Source organism: Neovison vison, chromosome 1 (genome assembly GCF_020171115.1).
Source record: "Neovison vison isolate M4711 chromosome 1, ASM_NN_V1, whole genome shotgun sequence".
Classification (NCBI taxonomy): Eukaryota; Metazoa; Chordata; class Mammalia; order Carnivora; family Mustelidae; genus Neogale; species Neogale vison.
The window spans coordinates 212097595-212119933 of record NC_058091.1 but is presented as its reverse complement, the minus strand read 5'-3'; the positions used below and the strand labels follow the sequence as shown (position 1 = coordinate 212119933).

General features: G+C 42.0%; 1 protein-coding gene across 1 annotated transcript; it reads left to right on the top strand.

The window, feature by feature from the left end:
• Positions 1-3152: 3152 nt before the first annotated feature.
• On the top strand, positions 3153-20005 carry BHMT (betaine--homocysteine S-methyltransferase). The gene is made up of 8 exons (XM_044240507.1): positions 3153-3413; positions 5079-5211; positions 10235-10353; positions 12060-12251; positions 12615-12762; positions 16170-16352; positions 17769-17997; positions 19352-20005. The coding sequence occupies exons 1-8, from the start codon at positions 3381-3383 to the stop codon at positions 19536-19538; spliced, it is 1224 nt and encodes a 407-aa protein (XP_044096442.1). The 5' UTR covers positions 3153-3380; the 3' UTR covers positions 19539-20005.
• Positions 20006-22339: the final 2334 nt, after the last annotated feature.

The window sequence follows — 22339 nt, the reverse complement described above, 5'->3', positions numbered from 1 at the left end:
ATGGAAAAATGTAAATGAAAGTAAAACCTACAATTTGGGGGCTTTGGGGGAGAATTCAAACCAAAAAACATCTCAAATGTTTTTAATAATTCCATATATACTTTCTGTTTTCAGCAGGAATGGAAAACTCAAATGCCTTCAAGATGAGGTAATTATGTGAATCAGAAGAGTGTAGGACAACTGGATGTGGGACAGACTGACAAACAGGAAGGCTCCACATAAAGGAACTTAGTTTCTAAAAGCACTGGCCCTGCCAAAGGAAATACAGAGGTTGGCTTCACTTCCATGCCACCAGTTTGTAAACATTGTTCTACATGGTGTTAAAACATGAGACATCTTCAAAGGTTTAAAGGATAAAGTTAACATTTTTAGTCTAAAAAGATCTATGAAAAGCCTTTCTTTCTTTCTTTCTTTCTTTCTTTCTTTTTCTTTCTTTCTTTCTTTTTAGCCAGTTTCATTTTGAAGACAATCCCAGGTGGGGTACCTGGGTGGCTCAGTTGGTTAAACATCTGCCTTAGGTTCACGTCATGACTCAGGTCATGATCTCGGGGTCCAGGATCGAGCACCACATGGGGCTTCCTCCTCAGTGGGGAGTCCACTTCTCCCTCTCCCTCTGCCCTCTCCCTATTCACGCTCTCTCTCCCAAATAAACAAAATCTTTAAAATAAATAAATAAATAAATAAATAAAGATGATCCCAATTGAATGGAAAATGAAAAGTCCTGACATTTTCCCATCTATATATTGATAAAGGGGACATTTTAACTTTACCTGTTTCATGAGATGGCATCTATCTCCCCCTTGGAAAAAAGGAGGCACTATCCCATTACCTCCTTTACCTCCTAGGCAAACATGGTGTTTGAAACACTGTATGAGTGAAACATTTAAAGGTATATTGAATGAATGAAGGGGTTTTAAGAAGAGCAAAGCAGCAGCAGAAGATAGAAGGACAACTTCCGTTTGAAGGTCATAAATCTGAAGATTCAGGATGGATCACCAGCTCTAACTCTCCTTCTTCCCTTTGGGATTACTTTTAATCCTAAACAGCTTTGGAAGAGGCCAAAGACTTCAGTGCTACGACCTTGGTCATCTCATTGCTCTAGCAAAGAACAGAGAACATGGGCAGCCACCCAAGAACAGCTATTACAGAACTCACTCCCCAGGTGGTATGAAAATGGACTTAGTCCTCTGGGAATGGGGCAAAGGAAATTTAGAAGTCACACTGATAACTGCTCTAGTTTTCTGACTTCATAGTTCTTGAGGGCAAAGTGGGGTTGCCTACCTCACAGAGTTGTGAGGAGTAAATAATACCATGTATGTAAAAGGCCTAATATAGTGCCTGGCACATAGTAAACAGTGAATTGTGGATATTATTATCAACTGTGGAACTACTAGGTGACTGAATTCTGTTTGATGGCCCTAATTGGGATGGAAGTAGGGAGGTAGGATAGCAAACTGAGAAGCTGTGGAAAAAACAAAAATATTTCAACAATGGCCCATAAATTATTTTAGAAAAGCTGGAGGTGGACAAGTGTTTAAATAACTAAAATTTCCTATGTTTATATACACATCCTTATCTGTACATGTATAGATAAGCATATAAAGTTCCTCTGAAAGAACAGGGAATAATGGTTACCTCCTGGGAGGACTTGTGCTGGGAAGAGCAGCTGGGGAAAGATTTTTTAAAATTTTGCCATGTGTCTATATTATGTAGTAAAAATTCACAATTCGTTTTTAAATTAAATGCTAATACTTTAAAATCTCTCCTAAGTTTTGCTAAATTTGGAACAGTGAAATTGAGAATGTTTGCATTCAGCTTTTACTGTCAGAGCCCTGATACCGCCCCCTGGCGTCTGGTACCCACCACTACATCTACTCCCTGCAGCCACGGCTGGGCTCTTTGGGAACGTGTTCTTTATTCCAATACTCATCAGGATACAACTATAAGTAGTTCATGGATTAACTAAACTATTAGATACTCAGACACTCCATTGCTTTAATGGTCGAAAAAAGCATTGGGAAGGACATTACCTCACTCTTCATCCTTGCTGGACAACGAAACACTGCATTATTTAAATTACAATATATGCATCCATCATCCATACTTTTTTTTTTCTTTTCATTTTAACTTGACAGTTACCACAACAAAAAGGACTTTTCTCCTTTCTCTGTTGTATCTCGAGTGCACATCACCTTAGAAACTACATTTCTACTAATTCATCCTTCGTTTGAGTAATTCTCTTCTTTGCATATGTTGAAATGGAAGTTATTGCTCCACATAGAAAATGTCCTTGTGTGCTTTTATTTGGGTAAAAGGTTCCAAACTCTCAAAATTTTTAGTTGTCCTCTAGAATATTTACAGTCATGCTGTACATTTTTTAAAGTAATATTTTTTATTATTTTAAAATCTATGTGTCCTCATTGTAAACAGATTTGGGAAAATATAGTAAAATATATGAATAAAACAAGAGCACACCATAAGCTCACTATCGTCAAATAACCGCTGTTACCATCTCTATCTCTTTCCAGCTTTTCTGGTGCCTATAGGCTTTTACACACAGATTTTGAACTGAATTTTGAAGTGGCTAAGGTACATATCTCCACTATGATATATAGACATTAGAAGTCCGTCCTGGTTAAATAATGCAAAGATATTTTTACTAGAAACTACTTCATTATTAGAAACTGCACGGCATTTTTGGATATAAGAGCAGAAGGTCATTCAGAACATACCCACTAATTCAGAGTTCGTATCAGAGACCGTTCTGTGAACGCTCCATTTGTATTCCGTTATGAAACTACTTGATATATTGCCCACAGATCACACTTTATAGACTGAAGTTCTTGGAGGACACAATGTCATTCAGTAACCTTGTATCCTGACCTTTGACACATATTTGTGCATGAATAGAATCCTTAGAGGCCTCCTCCGGTGTCTTAAGTGGGTAACTGTGCAAGAGCCCAGGCAAGAGAGAAATAAATCAGGGTCGGGACCCCTGTAAGCAGTGGGAGGGGGGCGGGGGCGGAGAATGGGAGGGACCCTGCATAGGTAAGGTAGAAACCTGAGCGAGGGGCAACCTCATTATTAGTTTTTCTTATTTTACTTGCCTTGTGTGTTCACCGATTTGAGATAACAGTCTCGATCATCTCTGTAGGGCAAGTTCCCAACTAACCGCCGGCCTCAATAAAAAAAAGTCGGGGAGGCGTGTTTCCCAAGCAAGGCCCGCGTTGGCCGCGCCAAGGCTGGGGAAACCCACCCCGCGCCCAGCGCACAGTATAAAGAGCCCGGCGGCGACAGTGGTGCAGCTCCAAGCTACGCGCGGGGTACACTCCCCTCGTCGGTCCGCATCCGTGCCTAGCAGCCATCTGGACACCTCGAAGATGGCACCCGTTGGGGGCAAAAAGGCCAAGAGGGTGAGTCTGCGGGGCACCCGAGGGCGTTCTCCATCCCAGTGGGGGCTCTGAGTCTCGGCCCACCGGCCCCACACCCCAGCCTCAGGAAGCGCAGAGGGGTCCTTGGAGCCCGGCTGTGACCAGAAGGTGCTCTCAGAACTTCTCGGGCAGGCTCCCAAGGTGCCTCTGAGCTCCCCCCAACTCCCCTGCCCATATCCCGAGCGCGCCCTAGATCTACGTGACCGCGGACTCGAGGACACCCCGGAACCCCACGACTCCCAACATCTTCTGAGTCCAGCACCCCAACACCACAGCACTCCCCCAGAAGTGCGGCTCCTAGACCCAAACACAGGACTTTTCTTCCCTACAGCGGTGGGAGTAGGGGATTCCTTAGGGCGTGCCCTGGCCACCCCGCGTCTGTGCCCGCACGGCCGTGCGCGCCCCTCTGCGCCGTCCGCGGGCCCGCCAGGGAGGCGCGCGGGCGGGGTCCGACAGTTCCTGCCCGCGCTAGGACGGGTGCAGCGGAGCCCCCAGGGCCGCCTCCCTGCCCCGTTCTTGCGTGCAGGCGTACCAGTCCCGCCGCAGCTCCAAGGCTCACTCGTTGGTTGGGCCATGGTAAGTTTTTACCCCCAGCTTGGCTTCTGCGATCACAACAAAATGTACCATTCATGCTTCAGAAAACCAAACCAAACCAAACCAAACCAAACAAAAACGGATAGAGAGGCTCTAAGATACTGAGTAAGGGCTGTTAATAAGATTTAAAAACCAAAAAAACCAGCAGCTCCAACACCTGATTAATGACAATCCTCTCTCTTCCCTAGCTGGGATGAATGTCCAGACTGTCGGCCTTCATCTAGATTGGGAGATGAAGGAGGACAGATGCATGGCGCAGACAGTTGGAGCGACTTCAGGACTATGGGTGGGCTGGTGGGAAAAGAGTCAAGGGAGGAGGAAATATACTTGACCCTGGGGTATCAAAGTGCCCCCCCACCCGGCTGACACAGGCCCCCAGGGAGACAGCCGGGGATCAAGGACAACTGTAAGGACACCTTACCAACAGAATAAGAAGACTAGCTTTCACCATTTTAAGAATGTGTGCCTAAGTATTCATTTGAGGCTTTACAATTAAACCTTTTCTTTTAATTCTTCTGTACTTATTTCTTCAACGGTAACATTCTTCCACCATATTCTTCAAAATACTTTAATGTGTTCTGGGGTGCTTCTGTGGCTGAGTCTGTAAAGCTTCCCGCTTTTGATCTTGGCTCAGGTCATGACCTCAGGATTATGAGATTAAGCCCCATATGGGGCTCTGCATCGGATGAATAGCTTGTTTGGGATTCTTTCTTTCCTTTTCCCTCTGCCCCTCCCTGCTCATGCTCCTTCTAAGTAGATAGATGACCAACAGATGGATAGATACATTAAAAAATTTTTTTAAAAAAATCAAAATAAAACATAAATTTTTTAAATTCTTTGATGTGTTCTGAAAGACCCTCACCCCCAGCGCATGTATACACATATTTTCATTATGTGAGCATTCTGATTGTTTGCCTTATAGTCATGAATTTATAAATATATGTACTTTCTGAGAATTCTAACGAAATCATTCTTTTCAAGAATATGATAACCAAAGTACTAAAAATAGAAAATTGTTTTCAAAACTCAAGTAACTCCTTTCTATAATTTTAGGGCATCCTAGAACGTTTAAACTCTGGAGAAGTTGTGATTGGAGATGGAGGGTTTGTCTTCGCACTGGAGAAGAGGGGCTACGTGAAAGCAGGCCCCTGGACCCCAGAGGCTGCTGTGGAACACCCAGAAGCAGGTTGGTGCATAGGTCTATTCTAAGTTCTCATAAAAGAGCACTGCAATGACCAGTCTAGGAGCATACCATCAAACAGATCCATTTATGATACATTTCCCAACATTTATTATTGCCTGCTGGGCATTGTGCTAGGTATGTAAGGACAGACTCATACATTGATTGACCACAGTGGTCCTCCCTGTGCTATCACCTATAACCACCTCTTGGTTCCTGCCCTTCATTTTAGGTGAGTCTAGAAGCTGGCTCACTGCCTTCCTTTTTGCTCCTCCCTCCCTTACCTTTCTGGGTGACCTCGATATCCATGCAGATGGTCTACCTAGGACTCTTCCTGTCAATGCCTTGATCTCCTCCTCATCTCCAACTCTATTTTTCCTCCATCCTTCACCTCAGCAACACACTCCTAGATCTTGCCATCACCACTGTCTACTCCTGAAATCTCAATTACAAAGACCCCACTCTGACAAGCACCTTCTATCTTTTCTGCTCACTCTAATTCTCCCACTCTACAACCTCATCAATATTTTCAGTCCTTCATCCCTTCCATGTTAGCATTTCTAATCCATTCTCTCCCCATGTGTTCATCATCCATCTTACCTACAGTAACAATCACTTCTTGTAGATAAGCTCTCCTCCACTGTATATTTGCCAACTCATTAAATCTATTGTATACTTGTCCCATCCTATTTAAATTGAACTGTCTACCTACCTTGCACCTGCACCCACACAGCCTATTCTCATTTCACTTTTTTGACCACAAATCTTTTATGGTAAAGTGCCAAGATGGGGTTCTAAGATGGCACATGAGGGAGATAATGCTGTCTTACAAGGGTTTTATCAGCCTAAACCAAGTACGAAGCATTACCCTTTAAAGGGAGAAATGGGCCACTTCTGCAGGTCCAGAGGGCTCAAGGTGGATCTAGGTTTTTGAGGTTCATAAGTGACTCTACCTATATGTCTTCATCCCAATCTCAGGGAGCCGTATCTTCCTAATCAGGCCCTGACTTTGGCAATAGAAGGCTTGCCTGGTTGAGAATTCACCCTCTCTGACTTTTGGCTCCCTGTATAATTTAGTCCAGGGCCAGATCCTCAGCATTTTCTGCTCTCTAGCTACAAAAGGTGAGCTTCTTGTTATGCCACCCAGGAACCCAACAGACCTTCATACTTGGCCTTAATTTGGTGATGAATCACCCTTAACCTTTCACTGTCTTTCTCTAGTATGTTAGTTGTACCCAACAATAGCCATCTGATTCTGAAATCCTTATAATTACTACTGCCTCTGAACCTCTCAACCATCTGAGCTACTGCACCTGCTAGTACATTCCCTTCTAAGGGCATCTCATTCCAGCTCACCACACATGAGTTTTGAAACAACTGTACCCCTAGAGCATGTTGGGGACTCTAACACCCATCACGAGGTAGGGGCTCATTGCCAGTTGGCCAGAAGTGGAGATTTGTGCTCAGAAGTCTTTTGTTTTTTTGTTTGTTTGCTTAAAGATTTTTATTTATTTGACAGAGATCACAAGTAGGCAGAGAGGTGGACAGAGAGAGGGGGGTAAGCAGTGAGCACCACTGAGCAGGGAGCCTGACATGGGTCTCGATCCCAGGACCCCGGGATTATGACCTGAGCCAAAGGCAGAGGCTTTAACCTACTGAGCCAGCCAGGCACCCTGTGCTCAGAACTTTTAATGGAAAGTGCATTTACACTGTGATGCAGTTGTTAAAGACAACAACTTGCCAGTCCCTCAGGAAGCTCTGGATTTGGATAGGCCCTTCAGAGTAGTCCCAAATCGAGGCAAGGGAGCTGGACCTTTGCTCTCTCCCTACTAAGAGACCAAGCATTGCATCCAAACTACCAACTCTCCCCTCTCCCAGGAGAGGGTTTAGCCCTTTGCAAGGAAGCTCCCTTTGGCCAAGGGTACTTCCTAGAGACGTCTCAGTCAACAGCCATCAGTAGCCAACACTGAAAGAAGCTGACTTAGAGGAAACTGGAGGAAATTCTTGTGAATATTACCCAAGTTGAAGAGCTGTCTTTAATGTTTATTAAAGAGTGTATTTCAGTGAATTCAGTGATAAAGGACAGAAACTAACAAAGCCTATAAAGTGACAGTACAGCTTTAAGGTTAAGCAAATAGATTCTGGATCCAGACTAATTGAATGAATGAATAATTGAATGAAATTCTGGCACACTAGGCTGTGTGGCCATGGGGAAATTACTCAGCTTCTCTGGGACCCAGTTTCCTCTTCTATAAAACTGAGATAATATTGACATCTACCTCTAAGATTGTTATGAGATTTAAATAAGTTATGTGTAAAGTCGTTAAAATACTGCCTGATAATGTGAAACACTACAAGTCTATTATTAAATTCATTGTTTCTTCTCTTGATAGTGTCTTGGTTGTAATGTATCTATTTCTGCTGGAGAAGTATAGAAATCTTGTGTTCAAATCACACTAGCTCTGAATTGTATTCAAAGTAAAAGAGCTACAGTCACACCATGAAGCCTGGCAAATACACACAACTTTTATATTTCCAAATAAAAGTAGAAATAATACTGTATTCTGCCCTAAAAGAAGGAAAGAAAGAAAGAGGAAGGGAGGAAAGAAGGAAGGAAGGAAGAAAAGGAGGAAGGGAGGGGCAGGCAGGCAGTTGTGGAGGGAGGAAGGAAGGAAAGGAAAAGAGAATTCAGTAAGCTTGGGAAACTTAGTAGTCTCCAAATTTTCATTGCACCAGCATTTTATTAAAAGTGACAGATTCGAATACTGATTTTCTGAAAATAAATAAATTAATTAAAAAAAAAAGTGATAGATTCCCAGCCTTCACTTAGAGATGTGGACTCATTAGGTCTGTGAGTGGGTCAAGGAACCTACAAATTTTTAACTGTCCCCAGGCAATAGCAAGGTGAACCACACTTTGAGAAGTGTTGCATTAAAGGGCTTTAAGGAACACAATAGTATAATTAAGATCCAAGAATGAGAATTTAAAATATATCTGCGGTTTGTTTCTTAAGGTCTGCTTGCTGGGTTAAATTCAGTGAAATATTTCTCGGGCAAAACTGGTATTAACATTGAGGTACTTTGGCGAAAACTCCGCCGTGTAAATAAAGTAAGACTGTGCTTTAAACTGAAGTTTAAACTAAGCTTCAATCTTACAAGTCACCTTTTGTTAAAGTTATACATTAGAGGAGTTCAAGAGAAACTGCTCTGATACTGACTTTGACTTTCTTAATACAGAAACAGCACATTTATCTCTTGGCCATCTGTTTCTTGAGTATTTTGGGCTCATTTAAGTGGACTAATTGTCCTACTAAAGTCTATGCCAAAAATTGCAGTTCTTGCACCCAGTGGAATCAGCATAGAATTCAGCAAAGAATTCAGGCTTGCTGAATTTGGAGGGGCTTGGGGAATCTGAATTCTTATTAATTGCCCCAGGTGAGTCTCAGTTGGGTCACACTTCGAGAAGCACTGCAGCTTTAAGAAGCACCGTAGAATAACCAGATCGATTAAGAGCAAGGAGTTGGCCACTGCCCTCTGGGAAAATCTAATAAAAGGGTGTAAAATGCAGTGTAAAATATACATATGCTCAATTAGCACACCATTCCAGGGCTTTTTAACACAGTCCCTGGAAATCCACTCAAGGACCAGCTGGATGACTTCCTGTTTAGAATCCATTTCCTCCTAGTGTACAAGGACCTCATCGATAGGCCCTTCACCCCGCTCCAGCCACAGCAGCTCTGTGTTTGATCCATGAACAGGGACTCCTAATAAAATGTCTTTCATTGGTTCTGTTGCTAATTAAAACAAGTCTGAAGCTTCCACATTAGGCACGCTTTTAAGTTCCCTCTCAGAACTAGAGATTCCATGCTTAGAAACCCATTTTCTGAAATTCAGAAGCTTTCTGGCCCCACTGACTTGTTCCTTTAAAACCACACTGAGCTTCCTATGTGCTCTGCACTTCACTAGGCCCCCGGGATGCAAACGTGCCAGACTAAAGGGCTAGGAACTCCAGTGTCCTAAAAATTTCCTAGCCTCTAATGTAGTCACTCCCAGATCTTTGGCTTTGAAAAGCCAACGAAATTTCAAAATAGATTCAGGGGCTGATACAGGATTGCTGATTCCTTACTTTAGTTAATTCTTCTGATGAAAATGAACACCTGCTAAGTCTCACTAGCATTTTATAAAAAGAGCATTTTCCCAGTCACTTAGAATGGCGGTTCTCAATAAAATGTAAGCTAAGAATCAGTTTCCAACTAAATTAAAATATCTGTGGATTGGACCCCAGCATCCATTATTTTTAAAAAGCTTACGGGGTATCTAATGGGCAACCAGAGTTTAGGACCACTATTTTAGAGCAAAGGTTAATTCCTTAAATTGAATATAATTGGTTATATGGGGGGAGCTGCCCCATCATATTTTCTTTAGCCAGTGAAAGCTTTGCCATTTGGCATTTATCCATGGACCTATGCTTAGGACCCTTCCTCCAATTCTTATTCCACTCAGTTACCAGAAATATCTTTCAAATACACTGAGCTAATGACATCATTCATATTTTTACAAAGTACTGGTGTTTCTCAATACCTGCGGTCTGAAGCCTAGGTTCCTTGGGATGATGTGTTAGACCATTTGTACTCTGCAGGCCCAGTACCCCCTCTCCACCTGCATCTCCTACTAATTCTCTGATACATCCTCAACTTCAGCTGCTGACACTACCTGCTGCACCCCCAAATCCAAACCTATTGCTGCCTCCTCCTTTTTGTTCAGGTCCTCTGTAGGGAATCTTTTCCCCACCTCTGCCCAGCAAAAACGTTAAATGATTCCTCCTCTGTGGGAGCTCCCTCTTCCTTTCACCCTACATCCATGGTAGAAATAACCTCCCCTTCATAGCAAGAGCCCCAGATCTGCTTCTCGTTTGCTCTCAGGATGTGCAAAGAAGATATTTTCATTAGCTGTATATCTGGTAGCCTTTTGCAAGCATCATGGGTTATAAACTGATAGTCATGAATAACCTTCCTCAACCAATCTCCCAGTTCGCCAGCTTCATCGAGAGTTCCTCAGAGCTGGATCCAATGTCATGCAAACCTTCACCTTTTATGCAAGTGAAGACAAGCTGGAGAACAGGGGAAACTATGTTGCAGAGAAAATATCTGTGAGTAAAGCCATACTTGGCATTCTTAGATGGGCACAGTAGGCATTACATGTCATCACCAAAGTTCTCATAGAGAAAAATGTTGAGTTTTTAGATAATACAGAAATGGGATGTGTGTGATACAGGATTGCTGATTTCTTACTTTGTGCATTAATTCTCCTGACAAAAACAAACACCTGCTATATCTCACTAGCATTTTATAAAAAGAACATTTTCCCAGTAACTCAGAATATAATTTTTAGATAATACAGAAATGAGATATGTGTGAATAACTCTTTTAGGTTTTAGGTGGAGTCCCCAAAATTGACAGAAAGGCATTTAATGAAGCATATCAAAGTAGAGGTAGTTAATGATTAATGATTCTCCCAGTCATCCTAAGTTGTTGAGTGGGTATCCTGACAAATTCTTACATCCTTACCGTTTTTTAATGTGGGGCAATGTAGGGAAAGGTCAAAGACACAAGGAAGGGCACAGTGATCCTGGAACTTTCCTGACTCAGCTATAATCAACTGTGTCATGTTGGGCAAACCATTTACCTACACCATCAAAGTGACAATTTCTCAATCCCTATAATGAAAAAGAAGCTTTTTGTTCATTTGTTTTTTAAGTGGGCTCCATGCCTAGCATGGAACCCAGTACAGGGCTTGAACTCACAACCATCAGACTGAGACCTGTGTGGAGATCAGGAGTCAGAGGTTTCACTGACTGAGCTCTAAAAGGCGGTCTAAAAGACCAAGTTCTAAAATTGCACGAGTCTGTGTGAGCCACAGCACTGGGGTTTATTGAAGACAAGTGTCAATTTTTAATGTCTAAGTAATTAGAAAATACCTTGCAATACATGCATCTGTTAATTAAGAAAATACATAATGAGGGACGCCTGGGTGGCGCAGTTGGTTGGACGACTGCCTTCGGCTCAGGGCGTGATCCTGGAGTCCCGGGATCGAGTCCCACATCAGGCTCCCAGCTCCATGGGGAGTCTGCTTCGCTCTCTGACCTTCTCCTCGCTCATGCTCTCTCTCACTGTCTCTCTCAAATAAATAAATAAAATCTTTAAAAAAAAAAAATAAAAAATAAAAAAAAAAAAAGAAAATACATAATGATAAAAAGTCTTGAATTCTGTAGTCATCTTTTTTTTTTAAGATTTTATTTATTTATTTGACAGAGAGAGAGACCACAAGTAGGCAGAGAGGCAGACAGAGAGAGAGGGAAGCAGGTTCCCCACTGAGCAGAAAGCCCAATGCGGGGTTTGATACCAGGACCCTGAGACCATGACCTGAGCTAAAGGCAGAGGCTTTAACCCACTGAGACACCCAGGTGCCCCAATTCTGTAGTCATCTTAATTACGTTTTATTCTCATTGATCTTGACAGCAAGTAATCATCATCATCACCACTATCTGCTAAATACTCTTCTAAGTGCCACTTAGACACTGGAAGATACCAGATCCTTTTATGTAAAGATCTTTATCCTCTCACAGAGCTTTGGTATGTAATATCCTAGATACCATCATTAGATTTATTGTTTTCATTACTATTAGTGGTGGTGTTGTTACTGCAAATTGCTCAGCTTGGTAAATTGAACTATTCTATCACCGTCATCTTCTAGAACTCTCCATGGTAATATCCAACAGAGATGTGGACATTTGAATAATAATTTGGTTTCAATTCTGCATGAAAATGTAGATACATCCTATTTCACTCATTTTAGGGGCAGAAAGTCAATGAAGCCGCTTGTGATCTTGCCCGGCAAGTGGCTGATGAGGGAGACGCTTTGGTGGCAGGAGGCGTGAGTCAAACGCCTTCGTACCTCAGCTGCAAGAGTGAAACGGAAGTTAAAAAAGTATTTCAGCAACAGCTAGAGGTCTTTCTGAAGAAGAATGTGGACTTCTTGATTGCTGAGGTAAACAAATATATGACAAAAGATGAGACATCGTAGCTCGTGTATTTTCTCTACCTTGTGCTTTCCTGAGGAACATGTGGGATAGTTGCCGATCATGGTTAGTAAATATTTAGTTTTTAAATCTTTTTCCAGTTTAGGGCTTCTACTGAATTTGATTCAGTTAATCTAATGAAGTGTTCTTCAAACCTTTTGACTGCACTTCACAGTAATTACCCTTCTATTCCGTTTCAAAAAATGCTAATGGGCCACAACTCAAAAGTTTGAAGACTGGTCATTTAGTGATAATTATTACACAGTAAAATAAGTTTTCTAATCGTTCAGAAGAAACGAGATAAAAAGTACCTTAATTTGATCTTATTTCAGTATTTTGAGCATGTTGAAGAGGCTGTGTGGGCAGTGGAAGCCTTGAAGACATCTGGGAAACCCGTGGCAGCAACCATGTGCATCGGCCCAGAGGGGGATTTGCACGGCGTGAGACCCGGCGAGTGCGCAGTGCGCCTGGTTAAAGCAGGTGATGATGGATTTTAACCAGTTTGCAATTAGTGAGTCTTTTGAAAACGACAAATACAGGCCCACCTACGAATCATTATATACTTGTTTTGTTAAAAGGAAAACCATTAATGTACTTTCCTGGGAGTACTGATAATATCACTATGGACTCCTAAAGAGAAAAAAAGTAAAATAAAGAAAAAAAACATACACACATACCATTGTTCTGAAAGGGGCAACTAGACCAAGGTATAACACCTAGAAATAGGAAGAATTTCAGTAAATCAAAACGAGCATGAGGAAAAAGTGCATTTTATTTTAACCCTAAGTTGAGGTTTTAAGATAGTAACTTTTAAGTCAGTTGCCTTCTTTGCAGAAGTTTTCTCCTTTTCATAAATTCCTGATATGTTTTGCTTTTTGTAATTGGTATAATAAATTTTTAAAAATTTTGGATGAAATAGGGGCCATGTAATTTACCTTTTTAAGTAATTTCCATTCTTTTTTTTTTTTTAAGATTTTATTTATTTATTTGACAAAGAGAGATCACAAGGAGGCAGAGAGGCAAAGAGAGAGGAGGGAAGCAGGCTCCCCACCGAGCAGAGAGCCTGATGCGGGGCTCAATCCCAGGACCCTGAGATCACGACCTGAGCCCAAGGCAGAGGCTTAACCCACTGAGTCACCCAGGCGCCCAAGTAATTTCCATTCGTAACACTGGGTTTCATTTCAATAAAGGAAAACTCACAGATTGTTTTCAAAGCTGCCTCATTTTTTTTTTTAAAGATTTTATTTATTTATTTGACAGATCACAAGTAGGCAGAGAGGCAGGCAGAGAGAGAGAGAGGAGGAAGCAGGCTCCCTGCTGAGCAGAGAGCCCGATGCGGGACTCGATCCCAGGACCCTGAGATCATGACCTGAGCCGAAGGCAGCGGCTTAACCCACTGAGCCACCCAGGCGCCCAAAGCTGCCTCATTTTTAATGCAAGGAGTTGCTCTATGTCAGTGAAGAGCCCAGCTCATTCTGTGGAATGGGGAGATTTTGACTGGCTATGTTTGATTTCTGATTTTTATCCAACTCCTGATATTTCATGAAACTCACTTCATACTTGTCATTAACAATAACAATTAGATTTAGGAATGAAACTAAATAATCTTAACTTTTTACCGGAAATATAAACATGGGGGGAGGGGAAGAAGCAAGTTAACTTGTTTCAAAAAGACCAGAGAAGGCTTTCATCACCCCGTTGATAACTGGCAGCGATTCTTGGCCTGCATCTATTTCTTCCCTGACCATTCCATTCAAGGTAGGTGCAGTGTTTGACATCAGCGTACCCTATATATATTCTTTGTAGCACTTGCCACTTGCCTTATTTGTTTATCTCTTTAATGTCTGACTCACGAAACTGTAAGATCAAAGAGGGCAGAGATTATGTTTGGCTCATGGCTGAGCACCCCCATGCCTAGGACAGCACTGGGCACAAGTGAACATGCCCTCCTCTCAGCAAACGAAATCTTTCTACTTATACCACACATTTGGGATCTCCTCAATCAACATTTTCTAATCTGTGAGAACATTAGTAGGGTTCTGTAGTGAAATACATTTAGAAAATGCTGGGTTAGGGGTCCCAGGGTGGCACAGTCCCTTAAGCATCCAGCTGTTGGTTTCGGTTCAGGTTGTGATCTCAGGGTTGTGAGATGGGAGTCCCCATGTCAGTCTGAGATTCTCTCTCCTTCTCCCCCTGCTCCTCCTGCTCATGCGGTCTCTCTCCCTCTCAAATAAATAAATCTTTAAAAATAAAAGAGGGGGATGAGGAGGTGGGTGAGTCTGGTGATGGGTATTCAGGAGGGCATGATTGCATAGAGCACTGGGTATTACACGCAAACAGTGAATCATGGAACACAACATCAAAAACTAATGACGTACTGTGTGGTGACTAACAAAACACAATAAAAAATAAAAAATAAGAGAGAAAATGCTGTATTAAACCAATTAACAGAGTTTCTCAGGGCCTTACTGCTCACTTAGGTTGCACACATACTAAAATTGGAACAATACACAGAATTTCTGAGTCTTGATATGTTTATATATATTGGTAGTCTCCAAGAAAGGGACAAATTAAATAGCTACTTTCTAAATCGATCTCAGAGCCTACTCTCATGGAGCACACCTTTGGAAGCCCTGTGCTAAATTATGAAATCCTTGATGTCAGGGACCATGTCCTACGTTTTTATTTCTCTACAGCCCCTTAGAAGGACACTTATACCTAACAGACACCCAATAAGTAGCCAACCTATGATTAATTCATTAGTGTAATGAAGTCAAGAAAGGAAAGAGAAACTCTGGCAGCAGAACATCAAAAAAATAAAAAAAAATTTTTTAAAGACAAAAAAGAAGGAGAAGAAAGAGAGAAGGTACTCAAGAGCCAAGTGAAGATGTGAAGATGTTAAGTGAGCTATTAAATATACAAGTCTGGGACCCAAGGGAAAATTCTGGCTTAAAGAGAGAAATTTGGGAGTTCTGGATCTAGTTCTGGATCCCAAGAGCCCTGGGACTGGAAAGGAAGGAGAGGTGAAGAGACGATGGCTCATGGAGATCCTGGGACAATGAAGGATTGAAAGGTTCAGCCGTGAGCAGGGGCTCAGCACCTAACATCCAAAGAAAGCAGCCAGCAAGGTTGGAGTAACACTAGAGAGTATGAGAAGCCAAGAGAAGGAGAGTGTTGATGAAAGAGAGAATGGTCCAGTAGATTGAATGCTGCTGAGACATCAAGTAAGATGAGAACAGAGAAGTAACTGCTGGCCTTGCCAAGGTTGAGGTCATTGGTGCTCTTGACCAAAAAAAGAAAAAAAATTTTTTTCAGAGGAATAACAGGAGGCAGGATTGGAACAAGAATGAAGGAGCAAACGATCACCCAGCACAATGAGGACTACTGAGATGCTTGTCACTGAACACTGGATATTATGACCTATGGCATCAACTTAGCAGCTCCTGGAATCTGGATTAGTGATATTAGTAAACTGGCCCAATAAAAGGAACCATTGCTCCCCAAATGAATGGTATGATAACCACAGGTGCAATCGAGCAGCTGGGAGTGTTGGAAAATTACTGTATCCAAGACTGAAAAATTGACATTTAAAATGTGGAGTTAAAAAAACTCTAATAATGAGTCTCTGGAAAAAAGGTGGGACACCCAAGTGTGCATAAATGACACTTCCATTTTAACAGATTCTTCAAAACACCTTTCACAGAGAGCCCTTGCTGCCTATTAGCAATCATCCCCACCCGAACCTAAGACAGGTTTGCAAGGAAGCAAGAACCAAAGGCTGTATTTACAATTCACTATTCCAAATAAAAGCTCCCTAATTAAGGGAGGAGAGCTGAGCCCACCTGTCTGATGAATCCCTAAAGCTAAACTGTTCTTCCCACTTGCAGGAGCGTCCATCGTTGGTGTGAACTGCCATTTTGACCCCACAATCAGTTTACAAACGGTGAAGCTCATGAAGGAAGGCTTGGAGGCTGCCCGACTAAAAGCCCACCTGATGAGTCAGCCGTTGGCCTACCACACTCCTGACTGCAACAAACAGGGATTTATCGACCTACCAGAATTTCCCTTTGGTAAGACAGACATTTTATAAATCATCTCAGTGTCTTCATGTTGGACAGATTTCCTTAACTGTAGCCATAGAGCATTCTCATAGTAAACAAATGGCAGCATGTCTCATCTCTTGCCCCCAGCTTCCCTCCCTACAGACAGCTCCTTGATTTACTGGACCACAGCAGAAGGAAAAGATAGAACCACCAGACAAAAAAGACTTCTAAACCTTTTACCTGTAGTTTGGTAAAAAACGATGCCCTTCCAGGTGAGATTGGCAGAAATAGTGACCCTGGTCCAGCTTGGTTGCCCAATCATATAACCTTAGCAAAACCCATTAGTTCTTCTAGACCTTAGTTTCCTCATCAGAAAAATTAGAAGGACAGACCAATTTATGTCTAAGACACTTTTCTCCTGTTCTGAATGTTGCTCAGATACTATAGAGTTTTGGGGGAAGGAGACAATACCATCACAGGCTCACTACGTAACAAATCTGAACAAAAAGACCAAGCAGATGAAGTGAGGGCAGACTTGCAGTCTGGGAAAAGGGAGAAAGCATGTTTGGGAAGTATGGGTCTACCTGAAAATCAAACCAGAGAGGTCACCCGGGCCAGAGCCCAGCCAGTCTGTTCCATTCTAAGGTCCTATAGTCCTAAGGTACTATATTTTATAGGGACTCTCAGAGAAGTAAGATATTACAAAATAATCCATGCAGAAGAACCATGGAGGAATGGCAAGTCACCTGTGTTTTTGCCATTGAACAAATTATTGCAAAAATTAGTACTTTTAGACAATAAATAGTTATTATATCTCAGAGCTGCTATGGGTCATGAATTTGGGAGCAGCCTAGCTGGAGAGATTTTGCTCAGGGTCCCCTAAAGGGTTGCAGTCCAGATATTGGTTAGGTCTGCAGTCATCTGAAGGCCTAAAGGGAGTGAGGGAATCTACTTCCAAGCTCCCTTAATTGGCTATTGGGAACAGATATTCACTTCTTGTGGTCTCTTGTAGAGGCCTCAGTATTTTAGCTTATGGGCCTTTCCACTGTGATGCTTCAGTGTCCTCACAACATGGTAGCCATTCTAAGAGATTAAGAGAAACTGAGGCAGAAACCACGGTGCTTTGTATAACCCAGCCTCAGAAGTCACTAATGATCCCTTCTGACACATTCTATTGGTCTCTGAGACCAACCTGATATAATACAAGAGGGGACTACACAAGGGTGAGAATATCAAAGGGCACCGTTCATTGGGAACTATCTGAAAGTTGGCTACAACAACATTTAAGACTGGATGTGTAGACACAAATTACCTAATGGTTTTTGAAAGTTAAGAATTAGGTCTTGACAAATTATTTAATTCAGCTGTTGAAAATTACAAGCATATTATAGCTGTTTATTTTGAGTAGTTTTTTAAATGAAGAATTCATTCCATTTATTATAGGACTGGAGCCCAGAGTTGCAACCAGATGGGATATACAAAAATATGCCAGAGAGGCCTACAACCTGGGGGTTAGGTACATTGGTGGGTGCTGTGGATTTGAGCCCTACCACATCCGGGCGATTGCAGAGGAGCTGGCCCCAGAAAGGGGATTTTTGCCACCAGCTTCAGAAAAGCATGGCAGCTGGGGAAGTGGTTTAGACATGCACACCAAACCGTGGATTAGAGCAAGGTAAGAACTTTTCAACTGTATCTGCCAAACCAAACTCATTTCCATTGTGAGTATGTCCAAGTGAGGTCAGAGCAAAGAATATAGCTAATTTTCTGCATGATGATACTTAGTTATCCCCCTTAAATTGTTTCACAGAGAGGTTTACAGAGTAACCTTAGATAGTGATTTCTGGAGAAGGCTTTAAGATTTAACATATAAATAACACAGGTTGCAATGAAATGCAATTTCATGCTCCAGGATAGTACCATGACACGGAACTTCAACAACTCTGAATTCAGTTAATTCAGTTAACCAATTAATTTAAGTTAACCAATCTTAACTGGTTGTTAAGATTTAAGTTAAATGTAACAAATATTAACTAAGTGCCTGTTCTGTGCCAAGCACAACTCTTGGAGCTGGGTAGACAGCGGTGAGTAAGACAGGTCTCTGCCCTCAGAGTTTACACTCCAGTGAGGAAGATGAACAATAAACAGACTTTACATCAGGCAACATGCAGAGCACTGGGAAAATAAATGAAGAGCTGCCTAGAGATTCACATAGTCTACTGGGGAAAACTGTTAAGAAAGTCAGTGGATTATACCGTAGTAACTGCTTTGGTAGAGGCAGAGATTTAAAAAGTAGTAAGAGAAGAGAATGGCTCTCTCTGCCTAACAGAAAGACATTCTAGAAGAAGGGATACGGGGGCTGTGTTTTGATGGACTAACTAGCCACGAGATAAAGCAGGGGGTGAAGAAAGGATGACCACCCATGCAGAGGGAGTGGTTGCACTCTGTTCAGCGGACAGTGACTCTGCCCAGCTCTATCAGACCCTGCTGTGGATGCTGATGTAGCAAGAACAAGGCACGACCCTGTCCCCAAAGCTTCTGGCTGAGCAGAGAGCCTGATACAGGGCTCTGTCCCAGGACCCTGGGATCATGACCTGAGCCGAAGGCAGAGGCTTAACTCACTGAGCCACCCAGGTGCCCCAAAAGTTAAATTTAAAAATATTTTTTGAGGGATGCCTGGGTGGCTCAGTTAAGTGTCTGCCTTCAGCTCAGGTCATGATCCTGGGGTCCTGGGATGGAGACCCGCATCATCAGGCTCCCTGCTCAGTAGGGAGCCTGCTTCTCCCTCTGCCTCGGCCACTGCCCCAGCTTGTGCACATTCATGCTCTCGAGCTCTCTCCCTCCCAAAATAAATAAACAAAATATTCAAAACAAAAAACCGAAAACTTGTAGTCCAGATTAATAAATGTGTATCAGTGGACGTAATCTCAAGAGTCTGAAGCCAGCTCTATGGAAGTATTCCTAGCTCAGTGACACACAGACACAGATACTTAGGAAGGAGTCCAATGTGCTGTGTGTTGTTCTCCCAGGGCCAGGAAAGAATACTGGGAGAATCTTCGGATAGCCTCCGGCAGGCCATACAACCCTTCCATGTCGAAGCCTGACGCCTGGGGAGTGACCAAAGGAACGGCTGAGCTGATGCAGCAGAAAGAAGCCACAACTGAGCAGCAGCTGAAAGAGCTCTTTGAAAAACAGAAATTTAAATCTGCCCAGTAGCCTCCGTGGAAGCCATTTTTGGTGACTTCTTTGTTTGGGCCACAATTCCCCAAAATAAGGAAAAGATGGTTTAAAAAGAATGCTTATGTTAATGCCAGGCTACGTGTAAAATTGGTAGTAGCTAAACAAAACAGAAATACAAATAGCCCTGGATAATTTAAAAAGTATATTTTAGAAATTTACTTAGAAGCAAAGTGAGAAGTAAATCTTAAACAGGTTCTCTATCCCACACATAAGGTATTAAGGAAATCTCTGTGGCCAGTGAAAAGTAACTCAGATATTCACTCCCACTTTAGTTAGTTTGCAGGCTAGTAAGGAGGATGAATATGAGCTGACATGACAGTGACAGAGTACTATAGGGAAGTGACTTCCAAGTTCTTTTCAACATGACCCTTAGTAAGACACAGAAGTTTCATCACCCAGTAAAACACATGCCATATAAGCACTGAAATAAAATGTGTGATCCATTTTGGTATTTTCTATTCCATTCCTTTCCGTCCTATCTCACTGATAAAACATGCTGGCTGAGCCCCTTCAAATGGATTTTATGACTTACTAGTTTGAAAAGCACTTACGGAACACTTCAGACACGAGGACTTGGCTATTTCTTTAAGTTTGTTCTTATAAAATAAGTCGCACGAGACATCATCAGTATCAAAAGACCAGTGCGGTCCTCTCAGCGTTCAAAAGTTTGTTCTCCCTTCCCTGCTGACCCATTACAGATCAACGTGGAGGGGAAAGAAGGCATCAGTTATCTAGGCTTTGTCCATCCTGCCCCAAACAGGATCCACTTAAATACTTTCGTCAGTAAGGCTGAGGGATCGTGAGTTTGTGTTACCTTGGTAGCTTTAAAAAAAAAAAAAAAGTGTAATTAAAAAAAAAATAGGGCTTCTCCAAACTCTGTCCAAGTTTCCTAGATTGAGAACTACGATATTTCTACCCGATAAACATCTACTCTCTAATGAAAGCTCAAGCCCAAAGATGATACTGGCATAAACATGGCTACACTTAATGTATGAAGAGTTCATTCTGCTTTCTACATATTCTTGGTTTAGCTGTTTCAAAATCATAATTTCTTCAGCAATTTGTATTTGATTCTTATTTTCATCCTGTAATTTGCTTAAACTTTACATGAAATTTATGTGACTCAGCGTACTCATCTCAACTTTCCTACTTCACAAGTATTTGAGTTTCAAAGGTGAAGGCAGCAGTATTTAAAGGGAAAGAAATTTCTAGAATTTTCTTACCCAGGTAATTAGTGATCTACCCCTCACGTTCCAGTGCATAGAAATAGAGCCAAAACAGCACAGCTTTCAGAGGCCATTTGGCTGAGGGGCAATAAAAGGAGTAAGGCAGTAAATGCTATTTTTCTTTTACAAAGTTGCTACCTACCATATCTCACTCTCAAACCAGGCTCAATATTTCACATTTCATTCATAGATAATAGAAACTCTTATTCAACTTACTCTTCTATTACTTTGTAATATGGATGCCCTTTTAATACCTTTTCAGAAGTTTATTGCCACAGAAAACATATCTTTCTACCATTCTCACAACCTCTGATTTAATCATTCTTATATCCTTCTATTTTAAATACTTCCCTCAAAAGGACCTATAGTGGGTGTGTTTGAATAGAACTGTATGTCAACACTGCCTCTTAGTGGCAGATTTCCTATTTTGAAAAATTTTTTGAAATTCAACCCTTCCACAAAGTGCTTTTGTTTTATTTCCAGAAATCTTGTTCAATAAAAGGAAGGCTTGTTTAATACCTAGGAGTTTCTTTAAGTTAAACAGACATTTCTCGCCAGTAAAGGTATTTTTATAGAATCAGCCAGAGGGACCCTAGAGATCAGGAGTCCAAACTCTCCCTTTTAAGGATAAGATTCCTAAGGCAGGATGTCAAGTCAGAAGGGACTTCTTGCTAGTCCCAGACTGCCGAGAAAGAGGATTTTAGTTTGGATTGTTGGTAGAAGGAAAATAGAGCCAGGACATACAGTTCACAAAGCTAAGGAGTTCATCCTCCAGTCAGGATATAAAAATCTTGGCATTATTCAGAGTCATTGTAAACTCACTAAACACATGGTGTGCAGTTCTGGCCCCATACTTCTTTACACTGTAGCAAAGCACCTTTCAGAAGGGAAGCCATGGGAATACAGACCCACAATAGAGACAGAACTGGACAGAAAGGAACCAAAGCTTCAGTTTCCAACTTCTCCAGAGGGGGGCAGCAAGTCACCAGCAGGGAAGGCCGGAGGCACTCTATTTTGCTTTGACCTTAAGCTATTTCATCAGAATAAACTAACATCAAATGGCAGAAATATCTGTAGCCCTCCTTTCTGTTTTGATCAGTTTTTTCTTAAGATACGTGGCTCTTTGAATCCCATCCAGGACTTCACATCCAGCAAAGAAAGCCTTATATGTGCCCATTTTCCCCAGAGATCTTCCTTTTTCTCAGCTTTGAGCACATAGGTTGGCTGAGAGCATGACACAGACTATTTTCCCAAATAGCCTCCTGTCAGTAACATCCCCTTCCTGGTGTGGAGCCTCCTCTGTGTTACCTGGAAGGTAGACAACTCTAATTCTTACACAATGAAGGAGGGAAAAGTCGGTCTGAAGAGAGAAAAACAGAAGCTGCCTCCCAGCTGCTTCGGGAGTACTGTGTCCGACAGTTCGGCTAAATATGAGTTAGAGACAGCAAGGCCCAGCATTTCTAAACATCTTCAGGAACAGCTCAGTGTTAATGTGTGAATGGAAAACCTGACAGACAGCCAAATATGAAGACTTCTCACAGATGGTAGCAG